This window comes from Bos taurus, chromosome 9 (assembly GCF_002263795.3).
Source record: "Bos taurus isolate L1 Dominette 01449 registration number 42190680 breed Hereford chromosome 9, ARS-UCD2.0, whole genome shotgun sequence".
NCBI classification, from domain to species: Eukaryota; Metazoa; Chordata; class Mammalia; order Artiodactyla; family Bovidae; genus Bos; species Bos taurus.
In genome coordinates this window covers 75,912,062-75,939,392 of record NC_037336.1, presented here as the reverse complement: position 1 = coordinate 75,939,392, position 27,331 = coordinate 75,912,062, and the positions used below count along the sequence as shown (strand labels likewise).

Sequence of the window (27,331 nt, the reverse complement as noted above, 5' to 3'; positions counted from 1 at the left end):
TAAACTTTTGGGTTCTAGATGACAATTTGGGGGCTTAGTATTTCTGTCTCATGTTTCTCGTTTGCTTCATGGCTTTCAAAGCTTGGAACTGATGTTGAGATTTAACCACTACATATACATAGTATTATATGCCTACACTAAACCTTCCCTAACTCTGGAATCAAGATTGCTGGGAGAAATATCAATAACCTCAGATATGCAGATGACACCACCCTTATGGCAGAAAGTGAAGAGGAACTAAAAAGCCTCTTGATGAAAGTGAAAGTGGAGAGTGAAAAAGTTGGCTTAAAGCTCAACATTCAGAAAACGAAGATCATGGCATCCGGTCCCATCACTTCATGGGAAATAGATGGGGGAAACAGTGGAAATAGTGTCAGACTTTATTTTTTTGGGCTCCAAAATCACTGCAGATGGTGACTGCAGCCATGAAATTAAAAGACGCTTACTCCTTGGAAGGAAAGTTATGACCAACCTAGATAGCATATTCGAAAGCAGTCAAGGCTATGGTTTTTCCAGTGGTCATGTATGGATGTGAGAGTTGGACTGTGTAGAAAGCTGAGCACTGAAGAATTGATGCTTTTGAATTGTGGTGCTGGAGAAGACTCTTGAGAGTCCCTTGGACTGCAAGGAGATCCAACCAGTCCATTCTGAAGGAGATCAGCCCTGGGATTTCTTTGGAAGAAATGGTGCTAAAGCTGAAACTCCAGTATTTTGGCCACCTCATGTGAAGACTTAACTCATTGAAAAAGACTCTGATGCTGGGAGGGATTAGGGGCAAGAGGAGAAGGGGACGACAGAGGATGAGATGGCTGGATGGCATCACTGACTCGATGGATGTGAGTCTGAGTGAACTCTGGGAGTTGGTGATGGACAGGGAGGCCTGGTGTGCTGCGATTCATGGGGTTGCAAAGAGTTGGACATGACTGAGCAACTGAACTGAACTGAACTCTGCTTCCTTGTTGGTTCTAAACATTGTGTTTGCCTAAGACATCATCTTTAGCTCAACTCAGAGATCATGACATCAGTGTGATGGAGATATGGCATAGACATTGCACACGTAAACCAGAGTGTCAATACCATCATTTACTAAAATAGTTTATTTAATAGCTCAGTTTTAGTTTTCTTCATCTGCAGAATGGGTATAACAGCTTTAATTCACAGACAGTTGTGAGAATTTAAAAAGACACTACTTGTAGGATAACTTAATAGACTCCTTGAAACATAGAGATTTTAAGCAAATGTTAGTTGACCCCTCCTCAGTAGAAGGCTGCCAACAAGTCCCTCTGAATATGTTGGTACATTAGTCCCAGGGAGGGGTTTAGAATTGGAATTGAGTTATAATTAGACCCCGAGAACAAATGGCCCTGAAATAAGCCTTGTGTCCCACTCTTGATAGCTGTGCTGATTCCTCCAGGGCTACTGGGGACGCACCCTTCTCTCTGCTGCCCCAGCCCACAGCCCTGCACTAGGACAGCACACAGCTCTGGCTGGCATCAGCAGCGTCACTTGGTGGCAGTATCTTTCCCAAGCCCCGAGTCCTGAGTAGATGGCCACAGGGCCTTATCCTTTCCAGCTTCCTAGACTATTTCCTGGCACAGTGCTGAGTATACGAGAGGAACTCAATAAATGTTTCCCGGGGGAATAAATATGCAGTATTATACAGAAATGTAAAGATCCAGACAGGGAAATTAATCATAGGTAGCAAAGATAGGACAAATCCAGTATTAAATTCTGTTGTGGCAAGTGTAAACAGAAGAGCCACTTGCAAGGTGTATCAGGAACTTAAAAATATTCAGATTTTTACATATGAAATAAAAAACAGGATACCTAGTTATATGTAGAGTTTAATCCTAATTTTGTTAAAATCAAAAGATATATATAATCCATACAATACATATGTATGATATATGTGTGTTGAGAAATGGAATATTTCCTGCCATATCAATAAACAAGAATGTCATAATCATCAGAGATTCTGGCCCTTCAAATGTGAATTCCCGAGCCCTAAGGGCACTCGGGAAGAAGAATACCTGCCTAATTTGGTAGCCATCAGGCTGCAGCCACTCCCTGCAGTGAGCACTGAAGAACTCAGGATGTGAAAAACACAGGATACAGGCCCCAGAGAATGGAGATGCATATGAAAAGAATGATTTCAGTGAGCCCAGACTCTTGCGTTTTCCCATAAGTAGAAAAGCGCTAAATTCCTTAACTTGGGATATCTAGTTTTTTCTTTAATTAACAATAATCTTCTGTGTTCAGACTACCTGTCTTTTGTTGCAAAACTTCTATATAACCTGGCTGCTCCCCTTGCCTCCTCAGAGCAGTTCTCTCAGAGTTACTTGGGACACTGCTTTCCAGGCTTAAGTCCTAAAAATTTCCACTGAATAAAACATAACTCTCAACTTTTAGGTTGTGACTATTTTTTTAAGTTGACAGTGTCCATACAGAAAAAAAAGAGAAATAGAAAGAAGAGATAAATCAAAATATCTTGAGGTAGGAGGAGCTACGATATATGTTTTTGCAAGCAAGCAAACAAACGAAAAACCAAACAAGCATACAGCCAAACATGAAAGATTACTGCTAATTAAAGAAAAACCAGACATCTCAAGTTAATGAATTCAGCGCTTTTCTGTGTACAGGAAAAGTCTGAGCTTAAAGAAATCATTCCTTTGATATGCACCTTAACTCTCCAGAGCCGGTATCCTGCTTTTCTCCATCCTGAAGATTAAGGGTAGGAGGAGAAGGGGATGACAGAGGATGAGATGATTGGATGGCATCACCGACTCGATGGACATGGGTTTGGGTAAACTCCGGGAGTTGGTGATGGACAGGGAGGCCTGGAGTGCTGCGGTTCATGGGGTTGCAAAGAGTCGGACACGACTGAGTGACTGAGCTGAACTGAACTGAATTCTCTCAAGGTGTACCTTGGGTGGACATGGCTTCACTGGCCAATGCCATGATGTCAGCAATGTCCTTTGTTCATGGTTATGGCTCCTTCCTTACCTCTTTGGAACATTTCCTCAGAGCTATCTTAGAGACTGTACCCCAGGCTTAAGTCCTCAGTAATGTCTCCAGTAAAACATAATTCTCAACTCTTGGTTGCCATTTTTTTCTGGTTGACACTGGATATCTAAAAACTTTTTTAAAAATTTGAAGATTAATTATTGATTTGGGGGTTTCATATTTAATTTTATATGAGGAAAATAATTGATACTGGAATATTCATTTTTGTATGAGGAAAATTATTTACCAAGTAATATAGAGGCATTTAAAACTACAAAATATTTTTAGAACAGTTTCAGATTTACAGAAATCTTGCAACAGGACAGAGTTCCCATAAACAACCACTAATTTCCTATTATTAACATTTTACATCAGTAAAGTACACCTGTTGCATTTAATGAATCATATGGATACAGTGGTATTAACTGAGGTTATAGAGTCATCTTAAAAATCCTACTTTGTGACTATAGTTTTTTTGTGGTTGTTTGATGGATTTTAAGTTGTGCAAGGCAATGGCACCCAACTCCAGTACTCTTGCCTGGAAAATCCCATGGACGGAGGAACCTGGTGGGCTGCAGTCCATGGGGTCGCTATGAGTCAGACATGACTGAGTGACTTCACTTTCACTTTTCACTTTCATGCATTGGAGAAGGAAATGGCAACCCACTGCAGTGTTCTTGCCTGGAGAATCCCAGGGATGAAGGAGCCTGCTGGGCTGCCGTCCATGGGGTCACACAGAGTCGGACACGACTGAAGTGACTTAGCAGTAGTAGCAAGTTGTGCAAATGCTCTGTTGAATAACAATGTTCTACCGCCATCTACTGTTCTGAATAAAATTTTTTTCAATTTGATTAGAATTTTTTTAGAGCTATGGTGGCTCAGACAGTAAAGAATCCACCTGAATGCAGGAGACCTGGGTTCAATTGATCCCTGGGTTGCAAAGATCTCTTGGAGAAAGGAATGGCTACCCAGTCCAGTATTCTTGCCTGGAGAATCCCATGGATAGAGGAGCCTGGTGGGCTATAGTACATGGGGATCACAAAGAGGTGGACACAGCTGAGCAACTAACACTGTCACTTTTTTTTTTTTTTTAGAACTATCTGAGTGACTAACATCGTTACTTTTTTAGGGCTACTTTAACTACCTCAACAAATACGTGAGTATATTGAGGATCAGAAAGACCAAGGCAGCTATTGACATAGCCGTTCATGCATTTATATATTCATCAAGCAATTTTTTAACACCTGTATTAGAAAAGGTGCTGGGGGTACAGAGACAATTAGGACAATGATCACTTTCCTCAAGAATCTCACCATGTAATGGGGGCAAGAAAAAGATGATTATAAAACAATGGGATTAATAAGTATGCTTCAAGTCTTCTGGGAGCACAGAGAAAGAGTACATAGTTACCTTAGATTGGGGGTGGGAATATGACAAGATTCAGGACCATTTTCTTGGAAGACATGAGATCTGAAGCAGATCTTTAGCAAGAACTAAATGGGTGAATAAGGTGGGAACTAGGAAGAGACGTATTCCCGAAATAACATCAGAAAGTAGACGGTATGTTAAGGGGAAAAAAAAAAAGACAGTAAAGTGTAAAGTAAGCAGAGGTAACTGATGAAGCTGGAGAGGCTCACAGGGGCCAGACCATGGAGGAATTTGTGTGTCACTTCTGGAAATCTCATTCCTGACCACAGAAGTGAGGGAGCATCAGTGAGGGGTCCTGGAAGAGCGTGTCAGGCTCACACTCAGCTGTTTCGTGTTAAGGCTCTTGTGGAAGAGGAATTAGGGACGGGGGAGTGTTCAGAACTGGAAACAGGCAGAGCAGTGAGAATGCAGCTGGGGCAGTAAAGACAAATGAGCCAGAGTAGGAGCAGCAGGGGGTCCGCACTGTAGACATATTTGGGAAGTAAAGTGGGTGGCAAATCTTCAAATGTCACATATGTACTGGATATAAAAGAAAGAGTCAAGGATGATCTGGGAGTTTTAGTTTTGGTGACCAGGGTGATGGAGGTGCTACAGAAAGAAACGAATGCTTTAGGGAAGAGAGGGCCATTTGAACTCTGTACTGGTTGAGCTTTAAGTGTTCGAGGGAGAATCCAGGTCATACCATCTTGCTGGAAGTCGGTATAAAAGTTCGGAGCATAGAGAAAAAGTATGGACTGGAGATTACATATTTTTTCAAGTCATCAGTATGTAGGTAGGGGTTGAAATCATGAAAGTGTGTGATGTGACTCAAAGCGAATGTATAGAAAGGACAGAAAAATGGTGCAAGGAAAGAAGCCCAGAGAATCCAACCCTGGATGAAGGCAGGAAGCAGAGGAAGGCTAGCACATTAAGGAGACAGGGAAGGGATGCATGGAAAGATGCGACAGAGAACCAGTGCGAAAGTAAAAATATCTCACACATCTGGTAGTTGGCCTGGCAACCAATACCAAGACTATCGAGGAAATCAACCCCGAATATTCACTAGAAGGACTGAAGCTGAAGCTCCAATACTTTGACCACCTGACATGAAGAGCCAGCTCACTGGAAAAGACCCTGATGCTAGGAAAGACTGAGGGCAGGAGGAGAAGGGGATGACAGAGGATGAGATGGTTGGATGGTGTCACCGACTCAATGAACGTGAGTTTGAACAAACTCCAGGAGATAGTGAAAGAAGACTGGCGTGCTGCAGTCCATGGGGTCGCAGAGTCGGACACAACTGAGCGACTGAACAACAGAGATCTAATGCTGAGCATAGCTAATTTCATATTTAAAACCAGAAAAGTTTACTCTGTGTGGCAAGAATACTGGAGTGGGTTGCCATTTTCTTCTCCAATGCATGAAAGTGAAAAGTGAAAGTGAAGTCGCTCAGTCGTGCCCGACTCTTAGCGACCCCATGGACTGGAGGCTACCAGGCTCCTCCATCCATGGGATTTTCCAGGCAAGAGTACTGGAGTGGGGTGCCATTGCCTTCTCTGACTCTGTGTGGACAAAAACAAGACCATTCTATCATCAGATTTGAATGCTGAAAAAATAAAAACACCATGCAATTCTTTCTGACATAATGTAACTCAGAACACAACAGCCACTCCCATGAATACTCTTCAAAATCACCCAGGATAAGCCTAAATCTTATTACTAGCCATCCCCCCACCTTCTCATTGAGACATCTTAATGGTGTACAGCCTCCCTTGCTGCAGTACATCAGTAAATCTAACTTTATTTGTCTATATATATATTCTTCCTAACTCGTGTTCAGTGACATCAAATTCGCAGTTGAAAATCAGCCATGGGGAGTATCTACACCACGGAAAAGGGCAAATACTATATATTAAGGATTTTTTTTCTTCAGAAAGTTGGTTGTTTAACTTTGGCCATCACATCACTAGGTAGAAGGGAGATACAGTTGACTGAGGAAGGAAAAGAAGAGAGAGAGTAGAGATAATTAAAAAGTTGCATAAGCCAGGGAGAAAAGCCTGGACAAGGATTAGAGGGGAAACATGGGGTCAGCAAGAACTAGAACTCCGACCGACTGATCTTCTTTTCAGTGCTTATTTTATGATTGTCTCTTCTACTGCACCGATGTCAATTTGGTTTACTAGTGAGAACATGGTAACTTACATGGGGGTCATTTCCCTACTCAGATGGTAGAGAATTCTCCTGCAATGTAGGAGAGCATGTTTGATCCCTGGGTTGGAAGACCTCTGGAGAAGGGAATAGCAACCCACTCCAGCATTCTTGCCTGGAGAATTCCATGAACAGAGGAACTTGGTGGGCTACAGTCTACGGAGTCGCAAAGAGTCAGACATGACTGAGTAACTAACACTTTCACTTGGGAGAGAATTTGCAGTGTCTTGGATGTTTGGAGAGGGCAAGGAGAGAAGAGAAAGAAGGAAACTTCTGTATGAATATCTCCCAGACTCTCATGAGTGGCTGTCGTAAACAACACTGTCCCTGGTGTCGAACTGCTTAGGGTGACATGCGGCTTTGCCACTCAAGCCACTTAGCTTCTTTGTGCCCCAGTCTTCTCAGTATGAAGGCGATAGGGGTACATACATCATAGGGTGGGTGCGAAACACTTACTGGCACACAGCAAACTCCCAGCAAATGTGAGTTAGCTGTTACTATTATGATTACTATTACTTTTTCTGGATGGGAGATTAAACCAACTAAGAATTTTCATTTTCAAGTGATATATTTATATATTTTTGTTTGTAACATTCATTACTTATATAACCATATACCTGTCAGATTTATAAAAACTTTTTAAAGGAACAATCTAAGTTGCTGAATATTCTGCAATCCATCTGTTATCCAGTAGGGGGAGGAATTTAACCGTTTACTCTCCATTGCCAGCATGGATGCTCTGTTGCTTAATTGTGTCTGATTCTTTGCCACCCCATGGACTGTAGCTCGCCAGGCTCTTTTGCCCATGGGATTCTCCAGGCAAGAATACTAGAGTGGGTTGCCATTTCCTTCTTCTCCCCACCCAGGGATCAAATCCATGTCTCCTACATCTCCTGCATTGGCAGGCAGATTCTTCACCACTGAGCCACCTGGGAAACTATAAGCTAGCATTTCAGGAATATGTCTGGATGGATGATTGCATTGTCTATGATAATGAAATTTGGTTAATATTCATACATAGAATTTGCATCTTATGAATATGAAAAGTCCCATTTCCAATCTAATTAAAGTGGAAAACCTATATGAAAATTATTATCATCATCATCCCCAGCAACTCTTTTGTCATGACTTACTATATGCAGGCATTATTCTGAGCATTTTATATATACCACCTCTTTTGATTTTTATTACAATGAGATCCTGATGCTGGGAAAGATTGCAGGTAGGGGGAGAAGGGGACGACAGAGGATGAGATGGTTAGATGGCATCACCAACTCGATGGACATGAGTTTGAGCAAGCTCTGGGAGATTGTGAAGGACAGAGAAGCCTGGTGTGCTGTAGTCCATGGGGTCACAAAGAGTTGAACATGACTGAGCGACTGAACAACAGCAACAACAATGCTGTAGGGTGAAGGAAACTGAAGCACGTTTTATGGATGAGGAAACTGAAGCTGAAGACGTGGCCCAGTGTCACACAGCAAGTGTGAGAAAGGATCTGCACTTGAGCTACCTGGTTCCACAGTCTGGGAATCATGTGTGAGGTACGTTATTGTTGGAAAACAACCAGCGTCAATTTGGGTCTCTTCCGTAAATTCTGAGGAGCTACTTTACTTGCTTTCACTTCAGCATTAATGGCTCTTTTCCTCAAATCTAATGAAACAAGAGAAAGAAGTTACATCTAGTCCAAAATTATTCGAAGAGGTTAAAACACCAAAGAAACACTCAATTTGCCTGAAATCTGCTCATAATCAGTATTTTGATTGGTAAGAAAATGATTATTCCTCATAAATTTATTATACAGCTAATAAAACAAATATTTTCACTACTTTTGAAAAATGAGAACATTTTCCTTACAGTCTACAGGGTATGCAGTTAACTCTCAGCAGAATACCCCCTTGAAAGTGAAAATATTTGCCTTTAATGAAAATATGTGAATCTGGTTTATGTAAAATGAAAGCTGTGGAAATTATTTCAGGTGGCTTCAGATATTTGTTCAGTAATTTTATTTTATTCATTCTCAAAAATTGCCACAGAGAACTGCATAATGCAAAACAGTATTTTGTTTCTATTGAGGATACCAAACTGAAATACAGGAGACTAAATTTAAACACTGATATGTATTTTCCACTTCTTTAATTTTAAATGGAAAAAGTATGGAATTCACATGTGAGAAATGCAAATCAAACCCACAATGAGATATTTCCTTACCCCTGTCAGAAAAGAATGTCTTCATCAAAAAAAAAAAAAAAAAAAAAACCCACAGACAACAAAGGTTTGTGAGGATGTGTAGAAGAGAACCCTAGTACACTGTTGGTGGAAATGTAAATTGCTGTAGCCACTATGGAAAACAGTACATAGAGGTTCCTTAAAAAACTAAAAATAGAACTATCATATGATCCAGCAATTCCACTCCCGGGAATATATCTGAAGAAAAGGAACACACTAATTCAAACAGATACATGCACCCTAATGTTCACAGCAGCATTACTTACAATAACCAAAATATGAAAGCAACATCACTATCCATCAGCAGGTGAATAAAGATGTGATATATATATGCTAATATATATATGCACACATATGTCTCTCTCTATATATACAATGGGATATTGTTTAAAAATGAAATTTTGCCAATTGTAACAACATGGATGAACTTAGAGGGTATTATGCTTAGTGAAATAAGTCAGAGAAAGACAAATACTGTATATTATAACCTATGTGTGGAATCTAAAAAAAAAAAAAAGGAATGAATGAATGAATAAAGTAAAACAGAAACACTCAGAAATGCAGAGAAGAAATAAGTGGTTACCAGTGGGAAGGGAGAGGGGCAAAATAGGGACAGGGAATTAAGAGGCACAAACTTCTATGTATAAAATAAATACAATATAAGGATATATTGTACAGCACAGGGAATATAGGCAATATTTTATAATATTTTTAAATGGAGTACTGTTGTTCAGTCACTCAGTTGTGCCTGACTCTGCGACTCCATGGACTGCCACATGCCAGGCTTCCCTGTCCTTCAGTATCTCTTGGAGTTTGCTCAAACTCATGTCCATTGAGTCAATGATGCTGTCCTACCATCTTATCCTCTGTCATCCCCTTCTCCTGCCCTCAATCTTTCCCAGCATCAGGGTCTTTTCAGATGGGTCAGCTATTTGCATCAGATAGCCCAAGTATTGGAGCTTCAGCTTCAGCATCAGTCCTTCTAGGGAATAGTCAGGACAACTGATTTCCTATAGGATTGACTGGTTTGATCTCCTTGCTGTCCAAGGGACTCTCAAGAGTCTTCTCCAGCACCACTGTTCAAAAGCATCAATTCTTTGGTGCTCAGCCTTCTTTATGGTCCAACTTTCACATTTGTAACATGATTACTGGAAAAACCATAGCTTTGACTAGATGGACCTTTGTTGGCAAAGTAATGTCTCTGCTTTTTAACATGCTGTCTAGGTTGGTCATAGCTTTTCTTCCAAGGAACAAGTGTCTTTTAATTTCATGGCTGCAGTCACCATATGCAGTGATTTTGGAACCCAAGAAAATAAAGTCTGTCACAGTTTTCATTGTTTCCCCATCTATCTGCCATGAAGTGATGGGACTGGATGCCATGATTTTCGTTTTTTGAATGTTGAGTTTTAAGCCAACTTTTTCACTCTGCTCTTTCACTTTCATCAATAGGCTCTTTAGTTCCTCTTCACTTTCTGCCATTAGGGTGGTGAGATCTGCATATCTGAGGTTATTAATATTTCTCCTGGCAATCTTGATTTCAGCTCATGGTTCATCCAGCCTGGCATTTTGCATGATGTACTTTGCATATAAGTTAAATAAGCAGGTTGACCATATACAGCCTTGATGTACTCCTTTCCCAATTTGGAACCAGTCTATTGTTCCATGTCAGGTTCTAACTGTTGCTTCTTGACCTGCATATAGGTTTCTCAGGAGGCAAGTAAAGTAGTCTGGTATTCCCATCTCTTTAAGAATTTTCCACAGTGTGCTGTGATCCACACAAAGATTTTAACATAGTCAATGAAGCAGAAATAGGCATTTTTATGGAACTTTCTTGCTTTTTCTATGATCCAACAGATGTTGGCAATTTTATCTTTGGTTCCTCTGCCTTTTCTAAAACCAGCTTGAACATCTGGAAGTTCACGGTTCACGTATTGCTGATCCAACCAATCCATTCTAAAGGAGATCAGTCCTGGGTGTTCATTGGAAGGAATGATGCTAAAGCTGAAACTCCAGTACTTTGGCCACCTCATGCGAAGAGTTGACTCATTGGAAAAGACTCTGATGCTGGGAGGGATTGGGGGCAAGAGGAGAAGGGGATGACAGAGGATGAGATGGCTGGATGGCATCACCAACTCAATGGACGTGAGTCTGAGTGAACTCCGGGAGTTGGTGATGGACAGGGAGGCCTGGCGTGCTGGGATTCATGGGGCCGCAAATAGTCGGACATGACTGAGCGACTGAACTGACTGACTGATGCTGTACACCTGAAACTAATATTGTAAATATTCAATAAAAAGAAAAGAGATTCGAAATATATATTTGGAGGTACAAGGTGAGACCCTCATTGGCTATTCTTCATGATTTGCCCAAGGAGGGGTTGTGCAGATACTGAGAACTTATTTCTCCTCAGTACCACTCCCAGCTGCCACCTCACCCTGCTAGCCACACCTGAGGAGCTATAGTGGTGATGGAAGCAGAGTCAGGGCACCGGAGTTGGGACTTTAGTGGTTTAGCATGCAGTGGTTGCACGCTGACATGCAGTTTTTGTTTGGAGAAACCTCAAAATAGTAAATGAAAAGGGTAGATGTAAAGGGGTCTAAGTAGAGATCTGGGCTAAGGCATGGATGGCAGCCAAGATGACCTGAATTTATCTGGAGAAGCAGTTGAAGCGCTTCCAAGACTGAAACTCTCTCTTGCTCAGTCACTTCAGTCGTGTCCGACTCTCTGCGACCCCATGGACCACGGCCCGCCAGGCTCCCAGGTCCATGGGATTCTCCAAGCAAGAATACTGGAGTGGGTTGCCATTTCCTTCTCCAGTGATAAAGTATGAAGTGAGTGAAGTGAAGTCGCTCAGTCGTGTCGGACTCTTTGCGACCCCATGGACTGTATGTAGCCTACCAGGCTTCGTCCGTGGGATTTTCCAGGCAAGAGTACTGGAGTGGGTTGCCATTTCATTCTCCACCACGTGAAACTAGCATTTGTTAATTTCAGTGTGTTTGGGAATAAAATGTTTACCGTGCTCCCTTTAAGACCAGGTACAGGGCCGGCACCAGGGATACACAGATCATTAAAACAAGGTCTCTCTGTCAAAGAGTTGGCACCCGAGTGGAGAAGGCGGGGATGTAAACAGTTATGAGTCTGAAGCAGCTGAGGTACAAGGTACAAAGGTGGAGCTCAACAGGAAATGCCCACCTCTGCGGGGGAGGGTCAGGGACAGGGTCCTCGGTTGGGTACACGCACTCAAAGAAAGTGCGGCTGTGTGTGTGTGTGTGTGCGCGCGCGCGTGAGTCGCTCAGTCGTATTCGACTCTAGAATACTGGAGTGGGTTGCCATTTCCTTCTCCAGGGGATCTTCCCCATCCAGGGATCAAACCCCGGTCTCCTGCATTGCAGGCAGATTCTTTGCCATCTGAGCTACGAGGGAAGCCCTTAGGATTACCAGGGAAACTCTTGGGGAGGGTAAGGGACCGAGTGCTCGGTTCGGTACACGTGCTCAAACACGCGCTCAAACGGAGTGCGACAATGACCCATGTACAGTTTGAACGCTCATCTCAAATGGCTGGAAACTTAAATACAGTACTACTGAAAATCAGACCACGATCCGACTTCAGGGGTTGAATACATAACTGGTGATGCGCAGATTAAAATGTGTACACCTTGAAGCACTGAGAAGAAAAGCGTTGGATGTGAGGGGACCAAGTGAGAGGAGGAGACGAGACTGTGGCTCCCCGAGGCTCCAGGCCGCTTGCAGGCAGGGTTAGGCTCACCCACACCCGCCGTAACCTGAGCCCGGCCCCGCCTCCCCAGCGCGCGCCCTGGCCGGCCGGCCGGCCGAACAGGTCCGGGCGGCGCGCTCTGAGTCACCGGAATCTAGGTGGGGCGGGCGCCGCGCCCCGGCTGCCAGCCCCGAGCCGCGTCCTCCAAGAGCCGCCTCCTCGCGGCCTCTTCCCTTTTGTCGCGCTGCCCGCGCTCGAGGGCCACTCTCCGCCGGTGTCCGAGCCTCGCGCGCTGCTCTCCTCCCCGCCGCCGCCGTCGAGATGCTGCGCTGCGGCCTGGCCTGCGAGCGCTGCAGGTGGATCCTGCCGCTGCTACTGCTTAGCGCCATCGTCTTTGACATCATCGCGCTGGCCGGCCGCGGCTGGCTGCAGTCGAGCGATGACAGCCAGACGTCCTCGCTGTGGTGGCATTGTTTACTAGAAGTCTGCGACAGCCTCATGACGTATGGTGAGTGCCGCCACCTCCGTGAAGTCCACCGGGCGGCGGCTGGGGCAAGCGCCGGCGCCCAGGGAGTGTGGAAGTCGCTCTAGGGGACTAAACAGGGTCGGGGGGCTAATGGGTGATTCAACAAAAATCTCTTCAGGGCCTGGGTCCATACATCGAACCCGTACAAAATCAAGCAGTAGCAGCCTTGGGTGGCCAAAACCCAGGCTCGACACTGGACGACAGTGACCCTAATTCAAACTACATTTATTCGTACAGCAAAAGGTGATCTCCGCCATTTGAAAAGGGTTTGATGAGTAAATACAACGAACAAAGTATATTTTCTTGGATACCTACTGAAATTTATTCCCATTTCGTGGCCTCCTCCTCTGCTTCTTCTTATGCTTAAAATACAAGTATTAAAAGTGCGCACCTTTATTCGCTATATTACTAAACTTGAACTAAGAGAAAGCTCTTCTTCCTTTAAAAAATAAAACAAAACAAAAACCTTTTCTGTCAAAGTTTTAGCAGTGATAATTTCAGTAGATATTGCAGTGTTTAACGCTGCAGGGTAAGTTAGAGGGAGAGTGTGGCTCAGGTCCGGCATTGTTGTTTAGAAAACTTTATTTCAGTTCGATTTGATATCTAAAAAGGAAACACATCTTCTACACTAGTGAAATGAAACGGAGTTGACAAATTTAAAATACTGTAGATAGAGGTTTGTCTTTTTCCAATGTGGAGGGATTTCCTGCCTACTAGTTAGCTGACGGGACCGGAGCGGAATTTGCCCTGGGCTGGTACCGCCCCCAGCTTACTGGTAGGTGGGAAGAACTGCTGGGGTCTATTGTAATTAGCGACGCGTGTGGGGTCTGAGAAAAGAGGGTTTAAGTAGGAGCGTAATCAGAAGCTTAAAGCCAGGTACTACTGAATGGGGCCTTACCAACTGAGTTTAATAGTTTTAAACAGAAAGAAAGCTATCCTGCTTTCCCCCCCATTCTCTGGTAGGGCCTTTGACTTGCCCTCTACCCCTAAACTGGCCCAGGGCTTCAAACCAAATTCTGTTTATCTTGAGGCCCTGTATCAGGGGCTTGGTGCTTTATCTTATCCACTGTGGAATTACTTGGAAGTTCCCACATGGAATCCACCCCATCCCCCATCCCCCACCCACAAAGGAGGCATGGCCCTTGTCAGGAGGTAAATGTAAAGACTAAATGAAATTCCTACTTTCCTTAAAGTCTGTGTTTTTCCTCTCTTAAAGCACAAACAGCCCACCTGGCATGGTTTGTATTACCCACAAGTCTCTTAGGTTTTCGAAGTGAGTTAATTTCTTTGAAATAACATGTCTGTATATTTGGTTAAAATGCAGTCAGGTTCAGTATCTTATAGGGGATTTAGCAGGCCTGCTTAAAACAGGTGTGTTTTTAAACAGACTTTGGTCTTCATGTCTCACTTCAAAGACTAATACAGACCCAACGAATGAATAATCAGCGATGCTGGGCATGTGAATTAAGATTAGTGCGCCAGTCAGGAGAAGGGTGCAGGCCGAGCCTAGATCAGCACTATTGCTGGGACATGATCTGGCCTGCAAGGCTCTGGCTGTGACCACAGCCCTCTTGTGAAACAGGCACAATGCAGTTTTTAATTCTTCTAGACTTGCAAGATGAACTCACCTTCTTAGGGTGTGGCACTTTTAACCTCAGGCTGATTGAGTGCTTTTTATAAAGAAGGGAATAGGCAGGTTCTATTTCTGTTTTCTAATTTTTTAATTAGACAGGAGTCTCAAGCATTAACTTTTTTTAATTGTAAAGAAAGTACAGATCCAGTGAATAGTTGATGTTTCAATTTGATACAGAAATTGGTCTTTGGAAAAGTGCGCTTTTCCAAGTGAATCTTGAGGAATCTAGTACTGTCTGTGATTTTCACAAGTGGGTGGTGGTAGCCTTCACATTCCATTTTAATTATTCCTGACCTTTGCAAAGATAACCAAGTGCCAAGAATGTGATAAACGCAGCTTTTGCTCAAGCCCTAGAATCAAGTGATGCACCCAGCATCCTCTGTCAACAGGTGACCGTGGGAAGAAGAAAATAGCTATGAATTCACCACAAGAGGTCCATCCCAGGCTACTGATGTCAAAGATGGTTAGAATGATTATTATACTTCCACTCCATTTCCTGCCAGGGACTGTTGTCTAGTTTTGCCTCACAGGTATAGAAATTGTGTATTTCTACACTTTAGGTCAATTATCTAGGAGTCTGAACTCTTGAGATTTTCAGATAGCTTCAGTAAGTCCTTGCCGAAAAAAATGCATTCACATGAGGTCATACTTTATCTAAAATACAGTGAGCAGTTTACACATACTCCCACGTATGTACAAACATGACAAAGAGTAAGGTTGATGGCTCTAATTAAAATATCTCAGTATAAAGAATTAAGTAAGTACCTCCACTTTTTAAAAATTTCTTGCCATGTACTAAAAAATCTTGTGGTTTACCATTGTAACACTTAAGAAAATATACCTTTGTATTTACAAAGTGCTTCACTATCACTTTTATTTGCTGATATTTATAACATTGATTTATTTTGGTGTTAAAGACCTAGGTTGTTACTGGTAGGTATCGGCAATAATACTAAATAATATAGGCTTTTTTTCATAAAGGTAAATAGTTCCTCAGAATTATGTAAAAAGCAGAATGTTATATTCTTCACTGTCATTAACAGTTTTAAAAAAAATGATGTATCCACTTCATTTTTCCTAATCAGTAAACGGAATTAAACACTGAACATTTTCTTTTTCACAATAGTTACAACTAAATGGGGCTTCCCTGGTGGCTCAGTGATAAAAAATCTGCCTGCAATGCAGAAGAGGAGGGTTCAGCCCAGAAGATCTCCTGGAGAAGGAAATGGCAACACACTCCAGTATTCTTTTTTTTCACTCCAGTATTCTTGCCTGGGAAATCCCTTGGACAGAGCAGCCTGGGAGGCTACAGTCCATGGGTTTGCAAAAGAGACAGATACAATTTAGCAGCTAAACAACAACAACTAAACAAATACACATACTTGTTTGAATTTTTTTTTTTAAATCAAGGTTTCTAATCCTCAAAACAGGAAAAGAAAAATCTAGATTTAAATGCTGAAACAGTCATTCAAATTTCATGTATAAAGAAAATGCAAAATTAAATTTGAATCCATGTTCACAGATGGTATTTTTGCATTGCTGGCACCTTCTTTTCCATTTCTAAGAAAGAGTAGATCAGGAGGATATTTTCAACTTCAGAGATGTAGATTTCAAGTCCTAAGCAAGCTCTGACTCATTCAGGGTGGAGAGTTATGGAGTTAAGTTTATGGATCAGTTACTGGGATAAGAAAGATGAATTTATGCTCCAAGAACGACAGTGGCAAAGTCTGAGTGGCAGCAAGGGAGAGCCTTTGTCTTTGATCTGAACTCCGAAGGGCAGAGCCTCATTTTTACCAATGATACCACATTGAAAGTTTTTTTTTTTTAAACATGAAATCAGCCTTAAGACAAAGAATCAGATTATTATAGGAAATAGTTTTAGGTAATTTAGCCCTATGGCTTTTCAAAGTATGGAAAATGAGAAAAATAAGTACAAAGTTAACATGTTCACTGGGTTAAATTCAACTTAAAGGATTTCATTTTGAGATTATATTCTTGTGGCTTATGAAATTAGGTATTAGTAGATAGATTAATCTTTTATGGGCATGTGTTCATATTCTTATATAGTAAAATAAAAAGTTGGACACTCAGGTGATTTTCATGATTTTATATATGTGTTGATTTATAAAATCTAGACATCTAGGAACCAGTGATCTTGCCCAGTTTACTCCACATTTGCTGTGCTTAGCAATAACTACCAGAGAGCCTCAATTCCTTTTTAGTGACCTAATTTGTCTTTTCTCCCTGTAAATGGGCACAGACTCCTAGACTGTCAGAATTGGGAGGGACAAAGAGTGCGCCTACTCGAGATTTCTCCAAAGCCTGCCCCAAAGCCTGCCCGTCAGCATCCCCTGTGATTGATCTGAGCTTTCACCCTTTGTTCAGCAACTTAACTCTCTCCACCATGCTTGTTTGTTTAAAACTACCTCTCTTAGTGGCAGTGCTATATAACACAGGGAGCCCAGCCTGGTACTCTGATGACCTAGAAGGGTGGGATGGGAGGGGCGAGGGAGGCTGAAGAGGTACGGAATGTATATATATAATTATGGCTTATTTGCATTGCTGTATGGCAGAAACCAATACAACATTGTAAAGCAATTATCCTTCAATTAAAAAAAAAAGTACCTCTCTTAACGCTGACAAGACCTGATGTGCTTTTCTATAAATTCTCCTTTTTAGCCTTCTAACAGCAGACAGATTTTCAAACATTTAAGGGTAGACCCCAGATTTGCTGCTAGTTACCTTTTCTGAGTTCATACACAATTTCCTGTATTTTCCCATCTTCCTGTGTAGGATAGTTTCCCCACTCAGACTTTAAAAGAAGATGGTAAAGGAGTTCTGCAAAGACCAATAGGCAAGAGTTATCATCTGGCTCAGTTTAGGGGGGTGGGAATGTGGAGCATGTAAAGAATCTCACACCTACCGTGGAATCCCCCCCTCCCCCAGTAACTCCCGCCCCCACCATTCTTCCTTTAAGCCATTCTTTTCCTGCCTCCAAACCTTGCAGGATTGCTCTTCCTATGCCGATTTATTTGGAGGTCTGTTCTGAGTTATCCTCTAGATTTTTACTACTAATGTGTCGTAGACCATCAGCATCTGCATTATTGGGGAGGTTATTGGACACTCAGTATCTTAGGCCCATCTACTGAATTGGAATCTGTATTTTAACTCGGTCCCCAGGTGACTGATTCATCAGCACTTTTAAGTTTCAGAAGCACTGGTCTGTATTACTGCGAGTCTCCTCAATGAATAGGCAACAGTCTTTTTGAAATTATCATCCACCCAGCTTATGTTTATTTCTAGGTAGCATCTTTGTGTATTTTTAATTTTGGTCTTATCCAGTTTCCAGTTCTGCTTGTGTATGACATTAAGAACTTTATAGAAGCAATAGGAAGAAATCGGACAAAATCTCAGATTCACTAGGTAGGGTTTTCTGTCTTGTTCATAGATGAATCTTTTGTTCTGGAAAGGAGCCGTCCTCCAGTTGGGTGACAATTTGAGTAAGGGGCTAGGCCACAGTAGGTTCTGGTCAACATTTGTTGCTGTGTGCTCTGCTCAGTCGCTTCAGTCATGTCCAGCTCTTTGCCATCCTATGGGCTCTAGCCTGCCAGGCTCCTCAGTCCATGGGATTCGCCAGGCGAGAATACTGGAGTCGATTGCTATGCCCTCCTCCAGGGGATCTTCCTGACCCAGAGATAGAACCCATGCTTCCAGCATTGCAGGCCGATTTTTTATTACTGAGCCACTAAGGAAACCTCAATATTTGGTGCCCACATGTAAAACTCCTGAAGAATGCAGCAAATCCATTAAAAGAAATACTAATTTGGGATGAAAAAGTCATGACAGTCTCCAAAATATCACCCACAATAGTAGTAGTGCTCTCCTTGTCTTAAAATAAAAATTTTTTTTTTCTTTTCCACAAACTTAAGTTTGATTTATGATTTCTAGCTTGATGTTCGAGGTATTTACTTATTTTACTTTTATTGCTCTTTTTTTTTTTTTTTTATTGCTCTTTTCTTATCAGTTGATCTTATTGGTCTTTTCCCGGCTGTATTTGCCTTGTAATGTCGTATTTTAGTATATAATCTCTGGAAAAAGATACAGCATTCTTCCTCATACAAAAAATTTAAAAAGATTTCCTAGAAAAAACTCAGAATTTCATTAGTGATCAGCGAATGGTTTCCATTGTTGATTTAATGTTGAATCTTTGCAAGAAATAGCAAAATTTGATAAGCCATTCTTCACCTAAATGGATCTTTAATGAATCTTATTTAAAAGTGGATTTATAATATTGTTGGTTTCTTTGATAACATGAATTTCTCCAAGTGGTATTTAGAAAATAAACTTATGACAGAATAAATTATGAATACGTATGAAACACCAAATTTGTCTTCCTCTAAGAAAACAAACAAACAAAATTCCTGCATAGAAACTCTGTTTACCTGAAATACAGCATGCTATTGTGGTCTCAATTCAGAGAAAGGTAATTGACAACTTCCCCAACCCCTGCACACACACACACACACACACACACACACACACACACAGAGATTCTGCTTATTTGAATTTAATGATTGTATTTAATTGAATTTAATGATTGACAGTAACCATGAAAAAAATAAACTATAGAAATGAGACTACAGTTGATAGTAGTCTCATTTCTCATGAAACTTACATGCTTCTTTTTGGCAGTGCTGCAATCTATCTTTATAAGGAGATCAATCATCTAAGTTGTTCTCAAATTTTAGTATGGATGTAACAAATGCCAATAAAATACAGATTAGGAAAGGCAATAAAATTTACTATATAAAATATTAATGAAGGACAGAGTTATATTCAGAATAGATGAAGATGGATTGTCTTTGAAGAACTGAGGAACATCTGTTGAATCATGAAAGAAGTAGCTTTAGGACAAGTTTTAAAAAGTGATGTTTTTTTCATTGGGGCTGGTAAATAGGTATAATTTAGATCAAGGTATAATATAAAATATAAATAGTTCTCAAAAGGGTTTGGTAAATTTGGGAATATTAGGCTCATTCTGGGTAATTAAGGGAGACCAAAGGTACTTAGCCTATAGACTTAACTTTTTAAAGTGTATGTCTTGGAAAATTGCCATGTTGTAAGTCTACATGGCAGTTGGGTTCCTTCTCAGGCAGAATGTTGGGCTGGGAGGACCCTGCTCAGATCTGATAGGATCCATCTCACCATCTTACAACAAAATAGTCATTAACATGAGAGCAGATTGCCTTCCTTGTTATCCATCCGTCAGGACCTTCAAAACCGTGTTAAGATTTATATCTCAAATTATAGTTAAGTGATTCACTGTGGGTGTTTCCACGCTACAAGGAGCAAGTTTTACATGTTCTACTTCCAAGGCAGCCTTTCTCCAGACAAAATGTTACTGAAGTGTCCATTTTGATTTCTCTCAGACTCAGCATTTTAAATAAGCAAGACGCTAATTGAGTTGATTTAACATAGCATAGAAAGAGTTATTAAAATGATCTGTTTATCTTTACATTCACCTGTTGGTTTTAGGTGAATTGGCTTACTATTTCTTTAATTTCTTTCAAGTACCTGAAACTAAATGTAAATTACAGCTATAGTGTCAGAGGAAGTAGTAATAGCAATAATTTAACTTTGTATTAATTTTCCTCAAACAGGTAAAATGATTGATATTACTCTTTAGGCAATATCATACATTATTTAGCTATAGTTTAAAAACCTTAATCTGTAATTGTCAAAGTTTGATTATTAAATATGTTCCCTGTTAGGATTTTTTTTCTGTTTTTATTGAACACTCACATTCTACTGTACAATTGATCTTCATAATGCTTGTATTCCTCTGTGTGCATATACAGATGTACTGCCTTTTCACTGAACAGTTACAAACCTGTGAATTCAACTTAAAAGGAAAAATCAGTGTCTGCTTATTTGAATTTAATGATTGTATTTAATTGAATTTAATGATTGGCAGTAGCCATGAAAAAAATCTATAGAAATGAGACTGTAATTGGCAGTGGGTCACATACTGAAAGTTGCATGCTCCTTTCTGGCAATGCAACAGCTGTTCTTATAAGAAGATTAATCATCTATCTTAGTTGTTCTCAAACTTTAGTATATTAGTAAAGAAATACTAGTAAGATGCAGATTCCTGGGCACTATCTTTTCAACTGTGATTCAGTGTGTCTGGAGGGACACACAGGAAGCCATCTTTTCTATCAGCACCACTGATGGTTTTGTGTCAGTGGTCTATGGTGTAGACTTAGAGATGGTCTTAGCTGTTCTTTCCAAAGATGGCTTCTCTTCTCTGGAAAGTTACCTTACCCAAAGGACAAGGCAAAAGTGAAAAAAGAGAATTAATTACTCAATTTCACATTCTGGCTTTATCTATGTTGCTTTTAAAATAAAACATTTCTTTTTACCTTGGTCCTAAAATCTCCTATTGATCTCACAGAAAGAGCAGGACTTAGAAGAAAGTAGTAAAAATTATAAACAAAACTGGACCCACTCATGGACTGTCATGCCCCTGACAGTGCCACTAAAGGGTCATTTGTGTGAAAACATAATATTTGAGCATGTAAAAAAAAAAAAAAAATGAGCATGTGTCTTCTACTTGAAAGAAAGTGAAAGTTAGTCACTCATTTGTGTCTGACTTTTTGTGATCCCATGGCCTGTAGTCCACCAGCTTCTTCTGTCCATGAGGATTTCCAGGCAAAAATACTGGAGTGGGTTGCTGTACCCTCCTGCAGGGGATCTTCCTGACCCAGAGATCAAATCTATGTCTCTTACGTCACCTGCATTGACAGGCAGATTCTTTACCACTAGCACCACCTGGGAAGCCCTAATGGTAGTAGAGGCGGGGTATAAACAGGGTTCCCAAGCCTTTGTTCTTTCTGCTAGTCGTTTGGTTTGTCTACCGTTGACCAGTCTAGTGACCAAAATCAAGGGAGGGTATGTTTGCCAGACAAGCTGTATTCAAGTTGGAGTAGGACCAGCACTGAGGTGCATGCAACTCTCCTTTTCAAATTCAATAAAGAAAAACAGGTTCAGGTGCCTGTTCATTCACTAATGAATGAGTGGACAGACATAATGTGGGCTCTCCATACAGTAGAATAATTATTGGTCATAAAAACAAATGAAGTCCTGATCCATGCTGCTACAATACGGATGAACCTTGAAAACATGCTAAGTGAAAGCACAGGACAGTCCCAAAGGCCACATAGTATTAAACTATACCTCCGTTTATAAGCACTGTACAGGGTATACAAATTTATAGAGACAGAAAGTAGATTAGCGGTTGTTGGAAGCTGAAGGAAGAAGGGAGGGGGAGGTGACTGCTAATGGTCATGGGGTTTCTTTTTGGAGTGATGAAAAGTTTTGGAATTGTAAATGGTGATGGCTGCATAACCCTGTAAATATAGTAAAAACCACTGAATTGTATACTTTAAATGGATGAATTTTCTAGCATGTAAATCGTATCCCCAAAGAAAAAAAGAGTCATATTCTGGCTTCAGACAGGCTAGAAATCAGACTTGGCTGCCAGCTCTGTGACTGTAGGCAGGTTATCTGGACTCTCCAAGCCTCAGTGTAATCTCACTTCTAAAATAGAAATAATAACAGAATGTGAACCTTGAAGAGTTATCCTGAGAATTCAGAGAGTTAAACCATGGCAGGTCCTTAGCTCCATGCCTGGCACAGAGTGATTACTTCATACATGTCAGTTACTACCTCTGGAGAGAAAGTTGTGTGGGAAAGAGATTTTACAAATTGGTGCAGGTTGAACAGGAAGAGTGATTGGCTGGAATCCTTAGCTGGGAAGTCATGGCTTTTCTCTTCCTGTAGGCCCAGAGCAGAATGAGCCAGGGCTGGAGCTGCCCACATCCATCTTTGAAACCAGAACTCAATTTCCATCTCACCCCGATTGTTTTTAGGGTACATGTCAATAACTGAGAATTATTGTGCAACAAATTCTGAATACTTCAGAAAAAATTTATGCAAAAATTTAGAAAGGTTGTTTGTACCTAAACTTGTATAACAATCATACCTACTTTACAATTAAGTTGTTTTATTTCACATCTCTGCCTCAGCATAGGTACTCTGTTTTCAAAAATTATTTTTTCATGGAACCAAATCTTAATACAAAACAACGATCCTTTTAAAGGTAATTGAAACAGTTCCTGAAGAGATTATAACTTGGATTGTTCAATACCAAAAATGTTGTTTATTGGGTTGTACTGGATTAGAACTTGAGTTAATCTTTTAAATATACCTGTTTATATGGCCAATTTATTCACTTATTAAATGAGATACAGTTTAATGATGTCTACCTTTCATTTTGGAGGTATAAACATTTGCCCCCAAACAGAGGGGTAAGGCATTACTGTATATCACTATATTAATGTCCTACCTACGAATCGCCTATTCTTCCCTTAAAATATGGAGACGTTTAAGTATTATTGAAAGAAAAACTGTTCTTCCACCCAAATATAATTATTAAAAAGAAAAAAAAAACTGTTGATGCTTTGTTAAGTAATTTTTAAATTTGGCAATGTATGTCGTATTAATGACCGCTTGTTTTTCCTTGTAGCTTGGGGAAGGGCAGCCGCCGCCATGCTGCTCTGCGGTTTCATCATCCTGGTGATCTGCTTCATCCTCTCCTTCTTTGCCCTCTGTGGACCCCAAATGCTTGTCTTCCTGAGAGTGATCGGAGGCCTCCTGGCCCTGGCTGGTAAGACTGTGCGCCAGCAATTCTTCATTCCTATCTGCAGTGAACATCGATATAGTAATGTCCAAGCCACAGTGAAGATCCCTGACAGCACAGTTCCTGATCTGCTCTCAGACAATGCGTCCCCAAAGGCAGAAGTAACAGAGGATGTGCTTTAAGATCTTGATCCCTTTCCTCTTCTGCCTGAGATAGCGTTCCAGTTCCAGGTCCCTCACCCAAGTGAGGAAGGTTGTCACTCTATCTGCGGTTGTCTCTCATAGATGACCTCGAGTCCCTGCTCCCCGAGGGGCCAGGGCTGTGTCCCAGACTGGCCTGCCATGAGCTGCATGCTTAGGGGACTGAAATGTCCCTGAACCATTGCACTTGGTGAAGAAGTTTTGCAGTCTTAGGATGTGGTGTATCATGGAAGGGTCCTCTGCAATTTAGATTTTGTAGAAATTGATCTAAACCATGTGATGAAACAAAATGGGTAAATAACTATATTTTACATGTATTATGGCACATATTAGAGAAAAATGCAGAAAAGTGTTCCTTTAGTGTAGGACACAACGATTTGCACTAAATGACAGGCTTAACCAGTGAAAGTTTGCTATTTTAAGTAGACGAGAAGCAGAGAAATGGTGATCCGCACCAAGGTTGCCCTTCAGGAGTTGCCAAAGGAGAACATTTTAAGTTGGGAAACAGAAGCAACAAGTCAAGATATGGAAACATCTATAGCCTTTCTAGTGATTAAAAAAAAGAAATGGAAAAACTAGCTTTTCTTAAAAAAAAAAAAAAAAGAAACAGAAAACTAGTTAAGAATAAATCTGTGGAGCTAATAGAAAAAAATTAAGGTGAAAGGAAAGTGGTGGTGAGAACTATCCACTCCCGGACATACTCCTGGAAGCACAGCCAACTTACTGGTCCCTCTGTGAAGAGCAGCGTCTGAGTGTCACAGAGCTAAAATTTGCTCATACCTTAAGTCATGGCAATGCACACATGAAATACTAAGTTAAAAAGTACATGGCATAGCATTGTGTTCAGTTGCTCAGTCATGTCGGACTCTTTGCAACCCCATGAACTGCAGCATGCTAAGCTTCCCTGTCCTTCGCTATCTCCCAGAGTTTGCTCAAACTCATGTCCATTGAGTCAAAGGTGCCATCCAACCGTCTCAACCTCTGTCATCCCCTTCTCCTCCTGCCTCAGTCTTTCCCCGCATCAGGGTCTTTTGGCATAGCTTATGGCACAGCATAGCATGTGTATACTCATTAGTGCTTTATAGAATTATGCATGTTCATTGAAAAAGACTACAAAGTAATCTAATAAAGCTCCTTTTATTTTTAAGCAATTTAAAATGTTAATGCATGATTAATAATAATTGTAACAATGTGACTCTTATATTAAGAGTTTAGAAATCTTTTTGACATGTTTCCCTGCCTGTATCTTCCCTTTCACTTTTTCAAAAGCACTGTGATTATTCTCTTCTTGTACTTCTATTCTCCTAGCCTGGAATGGTCTTCTTCCTGCCCTCCATCTCTTCATTTCTATTTATTCTTCAAATTTCCCTTCCTCTGCAGGCTTTTCTACTGATTCTCCCATTGATCATTCATAGCATTGGTTCATTGTTTCATTTAGTCATTCATTTATTGAATGAATATTCCAAAAGTATGTTATCAAATGTCAGTATTGAGTTCTAACTCTGTATGTGTTTGCACACACATGTGTATATATATATTATTTTTGCTACCACTGAAATATTAAATATTTGGCACAGGAAATGCTAAGATGAAAAAAATAGGCTCTTCTCTACCCTCTTCTTTCTATTGCACACCACAGTTCAGCAATTTTTACTTTAGTATATATAATGCTTACATAGGTACTATGGAATGATTCTCTAATATTCTGTCTGTATTTCATATATTCAGTATTCTGCTCAGTGCCAGGTATCTCTGACACAAAGTATTCAACTATCTTGTTTGGCTCATGATTAACTAGATTCTCCCAGCCCCTTTTATCAGCATTATTTAGGTGGATTTAACACTTAATTTTAAGGCAAAAATGTTGAGGAAGAGGAATTAATCTGTAATTACCATGCATTCATACTTGGGATTTTTTTTTCCTTCCTTTTAGCTGTGTTCCAGATCATCTCCCTGGTAATTTACCCTGTGAAGTACACTCAGACCTTTAACCTTCACCTCAACCCTGCTGTCACTTACATCTATAACTGGGCCTATGGCTTCGGGTGGGCAGCCACTATTATCCTGATCGGCTGTGCCTTCTTCTTCTGTTGCCTCCCCAACTATGAAGATGACCTGCTGGGCAATGCCAAGCCCAGGTACTTCTACACATCTGCCTAAGGTGGGGAATGAGCAGAAGAACATCACTGCTGCTGAGATAGATTCCAGAGAAAGAAACTGTTTTCCCCCGGAATACTTTGAACCTGTTTTGGGGACAATGTTCATATCATTAAACTATGGTCAAAATGCTAAAATAATCTTGGGAAAGTGTTTCTTAAATGGTGTTATACTTTCATATTCATCTTTTTTATATATGTTTTGTAGTGTTAAGTAAGACTTACTTCTTTTAATTAATTACCTGATTATTAAGTTGGCTAGAAGGTTCATTCAGGCTTGCCCATAAGACTGATGGGAAAACCTGAACTCACTTTTTGGCCAACTCAATACTAATATGCCAATGTTTCCTTATATCTAGCAATACCATTGATACTGCATTTGTAAAAGAATATGAGTATGAAAGTAACCACATAATTTATAAGGTAAAAATGAGAAGGCTTCAAAGATTTGAGTAAATCTGGTTAGGTTTCTGTTTTTCCCAGGTGGAATGGATTGGGTCTATTAAGGACTGAGGAGAAGAAGAAGATACTGGTAAAAATCGTCAGTGACTAAGTATTCTAAAAGAAACGCAAAAAAAATTTTTATCAAGCCTTTGGCTATTCAGAGAAGCAAAATTGGCTCCTAAATGCATGTCATTTGTGAGAATTTCTAATGAATATCATGAATAATTGATTTGGGGCTAAGCTTTCCATTAACTTAATATGACGTCTAGGAAAGTATTCTTTCATGGCCAAAACCTGTTGCAGTAGTATGGCCTCCTTAAGCAGTGAAATCTTAAGATGAAATTTTCTCTTTTAAAGTGGTTCATAGGGTGGGGGTGTGGTAGAAAGCTACTAGTAATTCTGTGCTCTTTGGTGTCTATATGCTCTAGACCAGAGTAGACTGGATGAAAAAATGGACTGGTCTAATTCATTATGACCTTTAAGTAGTAGGTTGTTCAGTAAAGCATTAGGAGGGCCATTCCCATCACAAAAGTAACATTAAACAGCCTAAAGAGAAGACATGGCTTGAATTTTTCATCTTTGGCTTGATCGGGCTCTAATCATGTAGACACAGCTTCTGATAGATTGCAACTGTAAGCAAAAACTTAAATATGGTTAAAAACCTGGTTTCCCTTGGTAAACAGATTAAAAATATCTGATGTAAAACGTTTAACAGGATAATTCAGGAATGTAGGATTTCTCTGACTTGCAAATATGATATATCACATGGAATATTATTATTTTTTTACTATTAGTACTTACATAATGAAAACCAATTCATTTTATATATCAAATTATTTTGTAAGTTGTAAAAATAGCAGTTGCAGTTTTATTATGAACTTTTCTCAATAAACCAGGTGATCTTATCTTGTTTCTAGTTTGCAGTTTTTTTGGTTTTGCTTCTCCCCTCATTCCCCCAAATCTGGGGGAAGGGAATTTGTAAAAGATGTTTTGAGTGGGGTAGTAAGGACATTGGATAAAGTGAAAAGTTGCTTTTATCATTTTCAAGTTTTAAAATGAACATTAAAAAACCTCACAATTTTGGATGAATTTTAATGGATTCTAGTAGTTTACTC

At 40.5% G+C, this 27,331-nt stretch overlaps 1 protein-coding gene across 1 annotated transcript; it reads left to right on the top strand.

Moving 5' to 3' along the window:
* The first annotated feature begins 12,788 nt into the window (after window positions 1–12,788).
* Window positions 12,789–27,118, top strand: PERP (p53 apoptosis effector related to PMP22). Its single transcript, NM_001034350.2, is given in 3 exon segments — window positions 12,789–13,064; window positions 23,303–23,443; window positions 25,550–27,118. Coding segments are annotated over 3 exon segments (555 nt in total). The 5' UTR covers window positions 12,789–12,877; the 3' UTR covers window positions 25,777–27,118.
* Window positions 27,119–27,331: the final 213 nt, after the last annotated feature.